At 40.2% G+C, this 15396-nt stretch overlaps 1 protein-coding gene across 1 annotated transcript in view; it reads right to left on the bottom strand.

Moving 5' to 3' along the window:
• Positions 1-15396, bottom strand: part of ece2b (endothelin converting enzyme 2b) — a 30302-nt gene that overhangs the window by 10999 nt on the left and 3907 nt on the right. Inside the window, exons 2-5 of the mRNA XM_076082790.1 lie at positions 7750-7836; positions 6855-6990; positions 5996-6211; positions 5600-5724 (exon numbers count right to left, since the gene is read on the bottom strand). Coding sequence (XP_075938905.1) covers positions 5600-5724; positions 5996-6211; positions 6855-6990; positions 7750-7836 — 564 coding nt within the window. The remainder of the gene's footprint in view (positions 1-5599; positions 5725-5995; positions 6212-6854; positions 6991-7749; positions 7837-15396) is intronic.

Consider the following 15396-nt stretch of genomic DNA (forward strand, 5'->3'; position numbering starts at 1 on the left):
TGCTGTAACTCAGAGGTGATGAAGGTGACCCAGCTCTACTCTTCATCACTATGATGCTGTAACTCAGAGGTGATGATGGTGACCCAGCTCTACTCTTCATCACTATGATGCTGTAACTCAGAGGTGATGAAGGTGACCCAGCTCTACTCTTCATCACTATGATGCTGTAACTCAGAGGTGATGAAGGTGACCCAGCTCTACTCTTCATCACTATGATGCTGTAACTCAGAGGTGATGAAGGTGACCCAGCTCTACTCTTCATCACTATGATGCTGTAACTCAGAGGTGATGAAGGTGACCCAGCTCTACTCTTCATCACTATGATGCTGTAACTCAGAGGTGATGATGGTGACCCAGCTCTACTCTTCATCACTATGATGCTGTAACTCAGAGGTGATGAAGGTGACCCAGCTCTACTCTTCATCACTATGATGCTGTAACTCAGAGGTGATGAAGGTGACCCAGCTCTACTCTTCATCACTATGATGCTGTAACTCAGAGGTGATGAAGGTGACCCAGCTCTACTCTTCATCACTATGATGCTGTAACTCAGAGGTGATGAAGGTGACCCAGCTCTACTCTTCATCACTATGATGCTGTAACTCAGAGGTGATGAAGGTGACCCAGCTCTACTCTTCATCACTATGATGCTGTAACTCAGAGGTGATGAAGGTGACCCAGCTCTACTCTTCATCACTATGATGCTGTAACTCAGAGGTGATGAAGGTGACCCAGCTCTACTCTTCATCACTATGATGCTGTAACTCAGAGGTGATGAAGGTGACCCAGCTCTACTCTTCATCACTATGATGCTGTAACTCAGAGGTGATGAAGGTGACCCAGCTCTACTCTTCATCACTATGATGCTGTAACTCAGAGGTGATGAAGGTGACCCAGCTCTACTCTTCATCACTATGATGCTGTAACTCAGAGGTGATGAAGGTGACCCAGCTCTACTCTTCATCACTATGATGCTGTAACTCAGAGGTGATGAAGGTGACCCAGCTCTACTGTAGGAAATTTGGGTTTAGAACTGTGCTTTAAGAAATTATAATAGTGTTTAATAATTCATAATTAAGAAATCATAATTAGAAGTGTCTTGGAATACATAATTAGAAGATTCCTAATTGTAGAAGTGTTTTAGAATTTGTGGTTACAGGTGATTTGTAGTTAGAAGTGTATCTTAGTAGAATTTGTAGCACCTTTAGCTCTATGCTTGTGAAACTTTTGCAAAACCTTATCTTTATATAGTATGTTTATCATAGAAGTGTTAAGCCATAAAAGACAGTCATTGAATGTATTAAACTGTAAAGAGTAGCAGAGGGATAGACAGAGATTTCTAGACAGGCAATTGCAGCGGACGCAGAAGGAGTATCACCCGAGCCAGGGGGGTCCTAGCTGGCTGAGAGAGGAGGAGCCAGCTGGATTTAGCCAATAGGAACTACGGACATTATGGGATGTTTTTTGAACTATGTAAGGCGGGAGAGAAAGAACTTCCGTTCTCTTGCTCCTGTTCCACGGTGTGGTGGTAACGTTTCCGGGGTGAGCGGGTCATATTCTATGTAACTGTAAATAATGTACTTCACTATGCAACTGTTTTAGCATCAGAAGTATTAAATGCTTTTGTTCATAATTGAAACCGGCTGACTTTTAGTACTACTGGGTCAAAGGTGGCAATTCCCACAGTTTAAGAGGCTCTCGAACTCAACACTACTCTTCATCACTATGATGCTGTAACTCAGAGGTGATGAAGGTGACCGAGTGATGTCCAGTAGTCTCCAGTGAGAGCAGCAGCTGCTGCTCGTTGTAACGCCGTCGCTTTTTATACTTCTCCCACACGCTGCATCAACGTAGTCTGAAGACGTCCTCCACTGTTTGTTTGGGTGATTTGCTGCATCAACAGTGTGTATTGCATTAAAAAAAAAACTGCGTTAACGCGCGATAAAATAATTAGTGGCGTTAATTAATTAATGCGTTAACGCGATAATAACACGTTAACTTGCCCAGCACTAATATATATATACAGTATATATATATATTTAAATACATATATACATATGTATGTATAAATATATATACCAGTGGTGGGTCATCAGGGCCTTCAAGGCCTTCTCTGCTGGCCTAGACAGAATCACAAAGTTGTAGCTATTTAATAACTTTTCTTAAATACACTACATGTATTATAATTTATAAAAATATTTTTCCCATTATCTTATTTTCTCATTGCACAGCTAATGTCTTCCTCAGTTGCTCTACAAGTACGTGATTGGTCAGTGGGCTAGCGTGACATATTGGGCGGTGACAATCCCAATATCTGCTGCCTCTGTCTAGCGGACATTTTCAGCCTCAAACACATTAAAACGTATTCAAGAAATACAACTGGGGAGGCTCGACTGTCTTCACTGGCGTCCATGAATGGAGAAGGACTTCTTACTGGAACTAAAATGCACAGATGTACTGAACAACCGTGAGATTAAACTCTTAACAAAGAAAGGAGGACTTTGTCTTTAAATAGTGAACAGCAGCTCTGGTAAGTGAACTGCTTTTGTTTTTACATTTGCAGTAGCTTTAATATGCTTGTTTATATATTATTATTTGTACAACTTGTTTTTATGAAGATGGAATTTTGTTTGGTTTAATATGTGATAGGAACTATTGTTACGTCCAGTGTTGCTCTGGGGACATATTTAGTCAGTACACAGCAACAAGAAGACACGTGAAGCGGCAGAAGTCTATATATGCCGCACAAAGTGTTAAAGTTAAAGTGTTAAAGTTAAAGTGTTTCAGTTAAAGTGTTTCAGTTAAAGTGTTAAAGTTAAAGTGTTTCAGTTAAAGTGTTAAAGTTAAAGTGTTAAAGTTAAAGTGTTAAAGTTAAAGTGTTAAAGTTAAAGTGTTTCAGTTAAAGTGTTTCAGTTAAAGTGTTTCAGTTAAAGTGTTAAAGTTAAAGTGTTTAAGTTAAAGTGTTTCAGTTAAAGTGTTAAAGTTAAAGTGTTAAAGTTAAAGTGTTAAAGTTAAAGTGTTAAAGTTAAAGTGTTTCAGTTAAAGTGTTAAAGTTAAAGTGTTTAAGTTAAAGTGTTTCAGTTAAAGTGTTTAAGTTAAAGTGTTTCAGTTAAAGTGTTTCAGTTAAAGTGTTAAAGTTAAAGTGTTTAAGTTAAAGTGTTTCAGTTAAAGTGTTTAAGTTAAAGTGTTAAAGTTAAAGTGTTTCAGTTAAAGTGTTAAAGTTAAAGTGTTAAAGTTAAAGTGTTAAAGTTAAAGACTTAAAGTGTTTCAGTTAAAGTGTTTCAGTTAAAGTGTTTCAGTTAAAGTGTTTCAGTTAAAGTGTTTCAGTTAAAGTGTTTCAGTTAAAGTGTTAAAGTTAAAGTGTTTAAGTTAAAGTGTTCAAGTTAAAGACTTAAAGTGTTTAAGTTAAAGTGTTTAAGTTAAAGAGTTAAAGAGTTAAAGTGTTTAAGTTAAAGAGTTAAAGAGTTAAAGTGTTTCAGTTAAAGTGTTTAAGTTAAAGTGTTTAAGTTAAAGTGTTTAAGTTAAAGTGTTCAAATTAAAGACTTAAAGTGTTTAAGTTAAAGTGTTTCAGTTAAAGTGTTAAAGTTAAAGTGTTTAAGTTAAAGTGTTTAAGTTAAAGAGTTAAAGAGTTAAAGTGTTTAAGTTAAAGAGTTAAAGAGTTAAAGTGTTTCAGTTAAAGTGTTTCAGTTAAAGTGTTTAAGTTAAAGTGTTTAAGTTAAAGTGTTTAAGTGATACATTAATGATTTGCCGGGTGTCTGTGATGGGTGTGATATTCAAATGTACGCTGACGATACAGTGATTTATGTGCACGCAAAGAACAAAGAACAAGCTGCACTTAAACTCACGTCCACAATGACAAATGTAACTAAATGGCTTGCAGATTCCTGCCTTCACCTGAATGTTAAAAAGACTGTTTGTATGTTCTTCACAAAGAGGGCTTGCAAAGTGTCACTGGAGCCAGATGTTTATGTTGCTGGTGAGAGGCTACAGGTAGTGTCAGATTTTAAATATTTAGGAATTTTTATTGATTCTAATCTCTCTTTTAAAAAACAGGTAAAACATGTGACAAATGTCTTAAAATTTAATCTCATGAATTTTAGATATATAAGACACTGTCTAACCATGCAAGCTGCAAAATTGTATTTTAATGCGATGATTGTCCCCCATCTGACCTACTGCTTAACCAGCTGGGCACAAGCCAGCAGCACAACATTAAAATCCATTCATATTCTCCATAAACAAGCCCTAAAAACACTTGATAAAAAACCCAAAAGTCACCATCACTGCAATATTCTCACCAAACACCATATCCTGAGTTGGGAGAACATCATTAAATTCACTGATGTGTGTCTGGTTTTTAAAATGTTACATGGTATGGCCCCGCCTCCACTTAGTGATTTTATTAAACAAAGCACTCAAAGCAGCAGACTCACTAGATCTGCTTCATGAGGCGATTGTGTAATTCCACATAGGTCAAGCTCGTTTAGTAAATCTACATTCTCTGTGAAGGCAGCTCACTCGTGGAATGCTCCGCCACCACACATACGCACACAAAACACGTACAAAACATTCAAGCATAACTTCAAGGAATGGCTTGTTGCCAATCAGGTGTGCAAGCATTGATGTACTGTCTGTCCTGCCTGCTTGTTTCATCTATATGTGCATTAGTCTTGTTCAGTGTTGCTATTTTCCATTTTTTTTTATGTGTATGTTATGTGCTTCAGTGTTATATGTGCTTGTCCTGTAGGTGGGTCTGTTCTGCGTGACGCATACTGAAACCTGTTGTGTCTGCTCTGCTTTAATGTCGTACACTTTTCTTTTGCAGTGTTTTGGTTTTGTCTATATGTTGCTGTCTGTTTCTCTATGAATTTTAATTCCGTTTCAATTTGAGACTTTGTTATTTTAGGCTGCCTTGAAACATCTGGCCGGGGACAGCAGATGGAAATGAGCCTCTCTGGCTCACTTACAGTGCAACTGTTGATTGGTGTGCATTGTCCCTGAAAAAAAATAAAAATAAATCATCTTTGAGGATTCATGTGTTTTCCAGTGGACTCATTTTCCCTCTCGGTGTTGACAGATGAATAAATCTGTCAGGAACAAGAACTAGGGTGTTGTGTGTTTCCTGGAGGCAGTGATCGTAGCGTTACTGTGTTCATGTGTCTCTGGTGTATGTTGTTCCCTCTGATGTGAGTAACATCTGAATGGCCCGTGCTCTTCAGTGTGCGGTGGAATACTTGTTTAGCTCCGCAGGTTTTTTAATGCATTGTCCGTTAATGACGCAGCATCACGTCATGCTCGTATTCATGTAACGTTATCTGCACTCTGCATTAGTGCGTTTACAGGTGTTGAGCTTCATTTTTACACAAAACAAATAGTAACTAATAACCTTTATCTGTGGCATCATAATGACAGCAGTGAAGGCTGCTGTCATTATTTATATATTTAATAAAAAACGATTGATAGAGTTCAATGAGAAGGAGCAGAACTCTTCTTCTTCTTCTTCGTTTGATTGTGATGCTGTTGAACCAGAGCGATGCGGTTACCGTGGTGACGAGGTTGCGGAGCGGTTACCTTGGCGATGAGGTTGCGGAGCGGTTACCTTGGCGATGAGGTCCACCAGAGGCTGAACCCCGAGCTCCTCGATCCTCTGAGTGTTGAGACACGACAGGTAGTACGCCTGCGTCTTCTTCTCCGCTTCACTGCTGCTGTTAAACGTCCCGTTCTCTGGAGAGAGAGACAGCGTCATGTTACTGTGTGACACCCGTCTGTCTCTCTCTACCGCCCGTCTGTCTGTCTCTCTCTACCGCCCGTCTGTCTGTCTCTCTCTACCGCCCGTCTGTCTCTCCCCCCGTCTCTCCCCATCTGTCTCCCTCTCTCCCCTGTTTCTCCCCACCTGTCTCCCTCTCTCCCCCCGCCTCTCCCCACCTGTCTCCCTCTCCCCCCCCCCCGTCTCCCTGTCCCCCCCCCCCCCCGTCTCCCTGTCCCCCTGTCTCACCCAGCAGGTGTTTGAGTAGTGCCTGGTTCTGCTCCCAGATGCTGTTGAACGTGGACCACCTGGACCGTCCGTCCGGTAGCGGGTTCTTCCTCATCCAGCCTCCACAGGCGTACTGGTAGAAGTCGCTGCACGGGTCGGCGCTGCGGTCCATCGCCTCCACCATCTGACTCGCCACCGTGACGCACGCCTCCGACAGGCACAGGCCCCGCCCACTGTCTGCACGGCATTATGGGACATCAAAATAAACTGAGAGAGTGAAGCTGAACTGAAGCTGCAGGAAGTGTTTTAAATGTTAGAATAGACTTTAATATAGTGATACAAGAGAAGGAAACAAGGATGTAAGGCAGTTAGGAGGCTGGGAAGGGAGGGACGAGGTAGGAAAGGATAAGAGAGGAAAGGGGAGGGAGTATATGAGGAGGGAAGAAGGACTTAGGGAAGGATGGGTGTGGGCAGGAAAGAAAAGGGATCGGGAGGCAGAAGAGGAAAGGGCGAGGTAAAGGAAAGGAAAGGAAGAAGGAAAGGAAAAGGAAATAAGAGGCAGAGAAGGAGGGTGGGGTGAGAAAGAGGGGACAAGAAGGACATGATAAAGAAACGAAAATGAAAGAAGAATGTAGAGAAGGAGAGGAAGAAGTAGGCCAGGAATGAAAAGAAAAGACAGAGGAAAGGAAAGACAGAAAGAAAAGGGAGAAGACACAACAACTGATGGTAGGAAAGGAAAGGAAAGTGGTGATTAGGGTAGGAAACGATAAGACAGGAGAGGAGAGGTGGGAAATGAAAGGGAAGAAAGGGAGAGAGATAAAGGAGTTAGAGGAGAAATGAAGGAGGTAGAAAAGGTGAAGTAGGATGTGTTGTTTGTTACCTGAGGTCAATCCTAGACCCAGGACCAGCAGACAGGCCAGCAGAGCCAGCAGGGCAGCTAGCAGCAGGACCAACAGCAGGACCTCCAGCTGAGTCCTCCTTCCTAGGATGTCCACGCCCCCTTTACGGAAACCCACCTGAGAGAGAGAGACCACAACGACAGTCTGAGGACCAAAACCAGCTGGACCAGAACCTCCTGCTGGTTGATTTTGAGCTCTAAACGAAACCCTAGGAGCACCCTGAGACCTCTGTGGGGGTATGTTGGACGTTCTGGTGGAGCAAGATCCCAGTGAGGGTCTCACTGAACCTCCTGTTGGTCTGTTTTGGTGTCCTCCCCACCCGTCTCCCTCTCCGCCCGTCTCCCTCTCCGCCCGTCTCTCTCTCCGCCCGTCTCTCTCTCCGCCCGTCTCCCTCTCCGCCCGTCTCCCTCTCCGCCCGTCTCTCTCTCCGCCCGTCTCCCTCTCCACCTGTCTCCCTCTCCACCTGAGCCTAAATCCTAGGAGCACCCTGAGACCTCTGTGGGGGGTATGTTGGAAATCCTGGTGGAGCCCGATCCCAATGAGGGCCTCACTGAACCTCCAGAAGCTCTGAGCTGAGTTTCTACCTGGCACTAGTCCAGACCCCCCTGCTACTCCTCTCTTTGTGGGAGGGGGACCCACACGATGTGGCCTCCTGCTGGGCTTCAGTCTGAGACCCCCCCAAGGTCTGGCTCTCGGAGAAGGCTCTGTTCCTGTATTTAAATCTCTCTGAGTTCGGGACTTCACCTGGGACCAGTTATATGAGGGATTTAAGAAGATTTCCTTTATAAAAGTCTCAAAAACAAAATGTCTCCTTTATTTGTGATTCTGTTGTCTCTCGCTTTGTTTTTTGTCTGTGTGTTTGTTGCGTTGACTGACCTCCACTGTGTCGGGAGATGAGGCCGCCTCAGCTGGAGTGTCCGACACCTCATCCTCCTCCAACGTAGCTCGCTTATAGTTGGACATCTGCAGAGAGACAGAGAGACAGAGAGACAGACAGGAAGACAGAGAGACAGACAGAGAGACAGACAGAGAGAGAGAGACAGACAGAGAGACAGACAGAGAAAGACAAATGCGGATAAATCTAATCTGCAGAAGGGAAACAGAACAGAACCTGCTTCATGTGATCATCAATCTTTATAAATATAAAGAGTTTAACGCCAGCCTGTCCAGGTCTGAGCTGAGACAGAGTCCAGATCCTCCATGATCCTGAACAGAGAAGGATTTAAATACTAGATGGACCAGAACCCAGAGATTCTGAGTGATAATACAGACGACAAAAAATACTTTGCTACTTTACTGTCTGTCTATCTGTCCACCACTTTAGTCCACTTCAAGAAATTAATCCAAAAATATTTTAATAACCTAATTTAGCCTAAACATAACTAAGTAGTTTAGTTGTCTAATCTTAACTAAGTAGTCTTGCTGTCGAAACCTAACTAAGTAGTTTTGTTGTTTAAACCTAACAAAGTAGTTTTGTTGTCTAAACCTAACGAAGTAGTTTTGTTGTCTAAACCTAACTAAGTAGTTTTGTTGTCTAAACAGAACTAAGTAGTTTAGTTGTCTAAACAGAACTAAGTAGTTTTGCTGTCTAAACCTAACTAAGTAGTTTTGCTGTCTAAACCTAACTAAGTAGTGTTGTTGTCGAAACCTAACTAAGTAGTGTTGTTGTCGAAACCTAACTGAGTAGTTTTGTTGTCTAAACCTAACTAAGTAGTTTTGTTGTCTAAACCTAACAAAGTAGTTTTGTTGTCTAAACAGAACTAAGTAGTTTATTTGTCTAAACCTAACTAAGTAGTTTTGCTGTCTAAACCTAACTAAGGAGTTTTGTTGTCGAAACCTAACTAAGTAGTTTTGTTGTCGAAACCTAACTAAGTAGTTTTGTTGTCGAAACCTAACTAAGTAGTTTTGTTGTCTCAACCTAACTAAGTCGTTTTGTTGTCTAAACCTAACAAAGTAGTTTTGTTGTCGAAACCTAACAAAGTAGTTTTGTTGTTTAAACCTAACTAAGTAGTTTTGTTGTCTAAACCTAACTAAGTAGGTTTATTGTTTAAACCTAACTAAGTAGTTGTTGTCTAAACCTAACTAAGTAGTTTTGTTGTCGAAACCCAACTAAGTAGTTTTGTTGTCGAAACCTAACTAACTAAGTAGTTTTGTTGTCGAAACCTAACTAACTAAGTCGTTTTGTTGTCGAAACCCAACTAAGTAGTTTTGTTGTCGAAACCTAACTAACTAAGTAGTTTTGTTGTCGAAACCTAACTAACTAAGTAGTTTTGTTGTCGAAACCTAACTAAGTAGCTTTGTTGTCTAAACAGAACTAAGTAGTTTTGTTGTCTAAACAGAACTAAGTAGTTTTGTTGTTTAAACCTAACTAAGTCGTTTTGTTGTCTAAACAGAACTAAGTCGTTTTGTTGTCTAAACCTAACATAGTTCTGTTGTCTAAACAGAACTAAGTATTTTTGTTGTTTAAACCTAACTAAGTAGTTTTGTTGTCTAAACAGAACTAAGTAGTTTTGTTGTCTAAACCTAACTAAGTAGTTTTGTTGTCTAAACAGAACTAAGTCGTTTTGTTGTCTAAACCTAACATAGTTTTGTTGTTTAAACCTAACTAAGTATTTTTGTTCTTTAAACCTAACTAAGTAGTTTTGTTGTCTAAACAGAACTAAGTAGTTTTGTTGTCTAAACCTAACATAGTTTTGTTGTCTAAACAGAACTAAGTAGTTTTGTTGTCTAAACCTAACATAGTTTTGTTGTCTAAACAGAACTAAGTAGTTTTGTTGTTTAAACCTAACTAAGTAGTTTAGTTGTTTAAACCTAACTAAGTAGTTTTGTTGTTTCTCCTTCCTGTTTGTCTCTGGATGAGACGTCTACATGACAGCAGTTAAACTGTTCACTGAACTCTTGTATCGATTGCTCTTCTTCTCTGTATTTATTATTCATTGCTGCTGTTTGAAAGCTAAAACAGGCCTCTGGGACTCCACAGCTTCACCACAGACAACTGAGCTTGTGATTCTCGCTGCCTACACATTCAGACAGGACCTCGGTGGTTTGATTCCCAGAGCTGCTGTATCAACTCCTCCTCTCCTTTGATTGGCTGTTAAACACCAACACATCTACTTTTATTTCAGAGTACATGTAGAGAAGTGATATCATTGTTTGTTAACATATATGTGTGTACTTTGTGTGAACAGGAAGTGACCATATCTGGACTGAGGAGGAGTGACGTAGAGACGCCGTATACGTCTCTGGTACAGACCTGTCAATCACCGTGTAGCCCCACCCTAAAGCATCCCCTGCTTTATGGTCTGTTTGACTCTAAATGGACCATAATGTACTAAATGAACATCATGCTGTATTGAAGAAGACTTGAAACTAGAGATTGAGACCATAAACTCATGTTTACAATGTTTACTGAGGTAATAAATCAAGAGAGAAGTAGAGTCATTTTGGAACCAATCTGAACATCTGACTCTCAGAGAGAAAAGAGAATTAATTTACTGTATCTGTTCTCACAGGATTCCTTCTGTTCTCTTATTGATTATTGATCTCCGTATTGTTTTCTGGTTCTTTGTGTTGAACCTCTACAGGTTCATGTGACAGAAGAAGAAACCAGAGGAGGCTCAGCATGAGGAGGTATTTAACGGAGAACAAATAAATCTGCACTTCCTTTGTTTACACTGAGCTCTCCCTCTCTGTGACTCCCCCCCTCTCCCCCTCAGTGGATGTGAGGCAGAAGCAAACAGTGCAGCGGTCGGCCCTCTGATCCTGGATCAGCAGCATATACACACCAATGCTGCTGCTGCAAGTGTTGTTGTGTCTGTTTAGTGGTTCATTCTAATGACTCCACAAGCTGATGGTACTTTAATCTGTAATAATCCAGCATCAGTTATGAGTCATCTGTAACAGGTACTAACATCGTCAGCTAAATGCAGTAAAAAAGTACAACGTTTACTTTGAGGCGTAGGAGAAGTACAAAGTAGGAAATACTCAAGTAAAGTACAAGTATATAAAAACTGTACTGTGTAAATGTACTTTGTCTTTTCCGTCACTTTGTTAATTTTTTGATGAATTTCTTTAAAACAATCTGATTCTTTTGAAAAATTTAAATAAAGAAACAATATCATGAGTAGAATCCTCTCCTCACTTTGTCTTTGAGTCTCACTGTCCTGCTGTCTGACGGGAAACTAAAGGTTTCCAACTGTTTCCTTCCTGGAGACCCTACTGAAACCTGTCTGTCTGTCTGTCTGTCTGTCTGTCTCTCTCTCTCTCTGTCTCTGTCTCTCTCTCTCTCTCTCTGTCTCTCTCTCTATCTGTCTCTCTCTCCGGCTCTGTTCTCTTTAATTGATGACGCACACAGAGGGGGAGAGAGGGGGGAGTGGGCGAGCAGCGTTGCTAGGAGACGGGAGTGTGTGTTATATATCTCTGTAGAGGGTGATGTCACCGTGTGTGTGTGTGTGTGTAATTAGATAATGTGTGTGAATCATCTACATTCTGCTCTAATGGAGTTCACTGCAGCTTATATAACATCTGTCTGTCTGATTTGTCCCTCCTGAGCCTCCGTACCCTGACCTATGACCTCTGACTGTTGCTCCAGAACAACAAGAGGAGACGCTTCACCGCTACGCTAGCTTAGCTTAGCACAACGACTGGAAGCAGGACAACCTGCTAGCATAGCACTGTCAAACATAAACACAGCCCTTCGTCTAGAGAAGAGATTTAGACACGAACACAACATTCTGATGACCTCAGCACCTGAAGGTCATCACCACGACAACCTCCTCCCGTTACCGTGGGCAACATCATCAGAAACAGCTCCTCTGCGACCTCTGACCCCCCCACCCATAAACCTCAACATAACACCTCCCCCCATCAGACCAGCAGAGACCAGTAGTCCTGGACCCAACATCTGAGACCACTGAAACCAGTCTGAGTCCTGGACCCAACATCTGAGACCACTGAAACCAGTCTGAGTTTCTCAGATGGAAACTGGGCGTCTTAAGACAGGAAGTCACAGAGTTGCAGACAGGAAACAGTACACACACACACACACACACACACACACACACACACACACACACACACACACACACACACACACACACACACACACACACACACACACACACACACACACACACACACACACACACACACACACACACACACACACACATCCATGATGAAACAAAAGGAAAATATGTAGAGTTGTTGGTCTGTGATGAAGAGTAAATTCTTTGGACATTTAAATCCTAAAAGGCCTTTAGAGGAGAAACTGAAGAACAAACATATTATGATCTTTAATCCATTCTTATTTCCTTCTGCTGTGACGTCTCCTGGTCCCCGGACCGCAGGTTGAGAACCAGTGACCTCAACTGCTGTACTTTGACGTACTTGAGTATTTCCAGTCTATGTAACTTCATACTTCTCCAAATATTGGACTTTTTACTGCTCTACATGCAATTTAAAGTTGTATTCCCCGTGTACAAGTACACTCTACGTTCTCCTTCTACGTTCTTACGTTCTTCTATGTTTTTCTACGAGTTTTAGGTTGAAGAACGTAGAGTAAGAACGTAGAGTAAGAATGTTACTTTGTATCTGTGTGGAAACGATGACATCACTGGTCGTTCGGTGTAATGAGCCCCAGAAACAACAAAGATGGCCGACCAGCGGACTGGATTGTTGACGTTCTGTCAGCGCTGCTCGGTCTCATGAATACTTTTAATACTAATAATACATTTAAACATCTCTGCTCCACGTCACGGACCAACGGAGGCATCTCGGGTTCAAAGGTCGCCAGGTTTAGACCTGGACGATTATTAATTATGATGAAGAGTAGAAGGAACACTTTCACACGTCACAAGAGCAGTTTCTTTACAGATTCAGATTATTAACACAAAATATGATCAACTAATAAATGATCTCAAACTCCATCATAACACTCATTGGGATCATTTGTTCTCTAGAACTATTAGTGTTCTACAACGTGTCATAGTGACGTGTTGCATGTGTAGAACAGGCTTCAATTAAAACTCCAAAAGGTCCCGATTGAGAAAATCTCCTCGTGCAAAGGTCCGGAACATTACAATAATATCTAACTTGTGCTATTTAGTGCCATATATATATATATATAAATATATTCAAGAAGCCTCGTAGTAACAACGTCTCTGCGTCGTCAACAACTGTCAAATCAAATAAAGAAAGTACATAAATTATATTTGAACAATTATTATTCTCAGTTTTCACATTTAACTGGATGGATTATAAATAATACATAGAAATATATAAATAAATGTTCTTCTCTCATCTCAAGTTAAATAATGTCTGCATCTAAAAACAAAATACACAAAAATTTATTTTTGAAAAGCTGCATCTTAAAAGAAAGTGCTTGATTTTAGAAAAATGAAAAAATGAAAGTGTGTCTGGAGTTAACTTATTTCTTCTCTTTTGTTGAATCATTTCACATCATAACGCTCTCAGTCAACTTTATAATAAACAACCTCGACACATCTCAACATCTTCTCTCAGCTCAGTCTGGAGTGTTTGGTCTAAAGATGAGTGTTTGGTCTCGTGGTGGCGTTTCAAATCGGTGCTTTCAAAAATGACCACGACGTCTGAACACATGAGACAGAGAGGTTCAGTAGCGCCAGCAGGAAGAATGAACAGATAGGAGTCCGTCCATTCTTTGTTAAAGCTCTGTTTTGGTGGTCCACTTCTCTCTTTGTAGATCACGCCATGTGAACCTGCTTCTCCCACTGCTCTCCCTCCCCGTCTCTCTCCTGTCTTTGTGTGAACTCACTCTGCTCGCGATGCGTTTCAGAATACACATATTCGATTGGCTGAGTAGCGTCACGTGAGATGATTTACAATGCATGTAATTGGTCGGTGTGTTTCCTGGACTGCTGGCCATGTGCGGTAAAGGCTGGAAAAGCTGTGCAGGTTCAAATAGAAGCGCTCCGTTGAAATGTATAATTCTCAATTATCCATCAGTTATACGTCCGGGTCCGGATAGGACAGCGTCTGGGTCCGGATCCGTATTATTCTCTTAAATTAATACTTTTATTTTTGGCGTTTTTTTATATATTACTACTTTTGTACTTTCACTAGAGTAACATTTAGAATACAGGCCTTTTATTCTAAATATTCAGTGTATTTGTACACTGTGGTGTTAGTACTTTTACGTAAAAGACGCGAGTACTTCCTCCCGCTCTGGTTTCAGGTGATAATATTTACTTTGTGAGCCAGATGTTAACGGATGAATATTTTACCTTCAACTCTTGTGAATAAACCGTGTTTGAACCCCAGAGACGGTTTGATGGTTTCATGTGTGAGATGTAATGTGTAGATGTTCTATGTGTTAACTTGATCAGCTGACAGCAGCCGCTGGCTCCGCTATCGAAGAAACAATGACGCATTTAGCTTTTAGCCTCTGAGCTAAACGTCAACATCAGAGTTATTAATGGAACCTGAAATCCTCAGTGGAGACGATGTGAAGGTCTCTTTCATAGAGACAACACCAGATATCCATCGTGTCTGAGAGACAACCCCAGGTATCTATTAATACCACCTTAAAATGACCTTTTCTTTATTCTGACATTACGTTCCTCTAATGTTTCTCTCTCACACTTTATTTTACACAAACATGAGATCTTTGACTTCTACAGGCAACAATATATAACACAAGAGCCTGTGATGGAAAAACAACATCCTGGAAGTCTCGAAATAATTAATATTTAGGACGTAGTATCTCAGAATAACGACTTGATATGTTAAATAACGACTTAATATGTTAAATAACGACTTGGTATGTTAAATAACGACTTGATATGTTAAATAACGACTTAATATGTTAAATAACGACTTAATATGTTAAATAACGACTTAATATGTTAAATAACGACTTAATATGTTAAATAACGACTTGGTATGTTAAATAACGACTTGATATGTTAAATAACGACTTAATATGTTAAATAACGACTTGGTATGTTAAATAACGACTTAATATGTTAAATAACGACTTGGTATGTTAAATAACGACTTAATATGTTAAATAACGACTTAATATGTTAAATAACGACTTGGTATGTTAAATAACGACTTGATATGTTAAATAACGACTTGGTATGTTAAATAACGACTTGATATGTTAAATAACGACTTGATATGTTAAATAACGACTTAATATGTTAAATAACGACTTAATATGTTAAATAACGACTTGGTATGTTAAATAACGACTTGATATGTTAAATAACGACTTGGTATGTTAAATAACGACTTGATATGTTAAATAACGACTTGATATGTTAAATAACGACTTAATATGTTAAATAACGACTTGATATGTTAAATAACGACTTGATATGTTAAATAACGACTTAATATGTTAAATAACGACTTGATATGTTAAATAACGACTTAATATGTTAAATAACGACTTGATATGTTAAATAACGACTTGGTATGTTAAATAACGACTTGGTATGTTAAATTCCGACTTGATATGTTAAATAACGACTTAATATG

The sequence above is a fragment of the Anarhichas minor genome, unplaced genomic scaffold (genome assembly GCF_050575085.1).
Source record: "Anarhichas minor isolate MPS153535 unplaced genomic scaffold, ASM5057508v1 ptg000102l, whole genome shotgun sequence".
In the NCBI taxonomy this organism is placed as follows: Eukaryota; Metazoa; Chordata; class Actinopteri; order Perciformes; family Anarhichadidae; genus Anarhichas; species Anarhichas minor.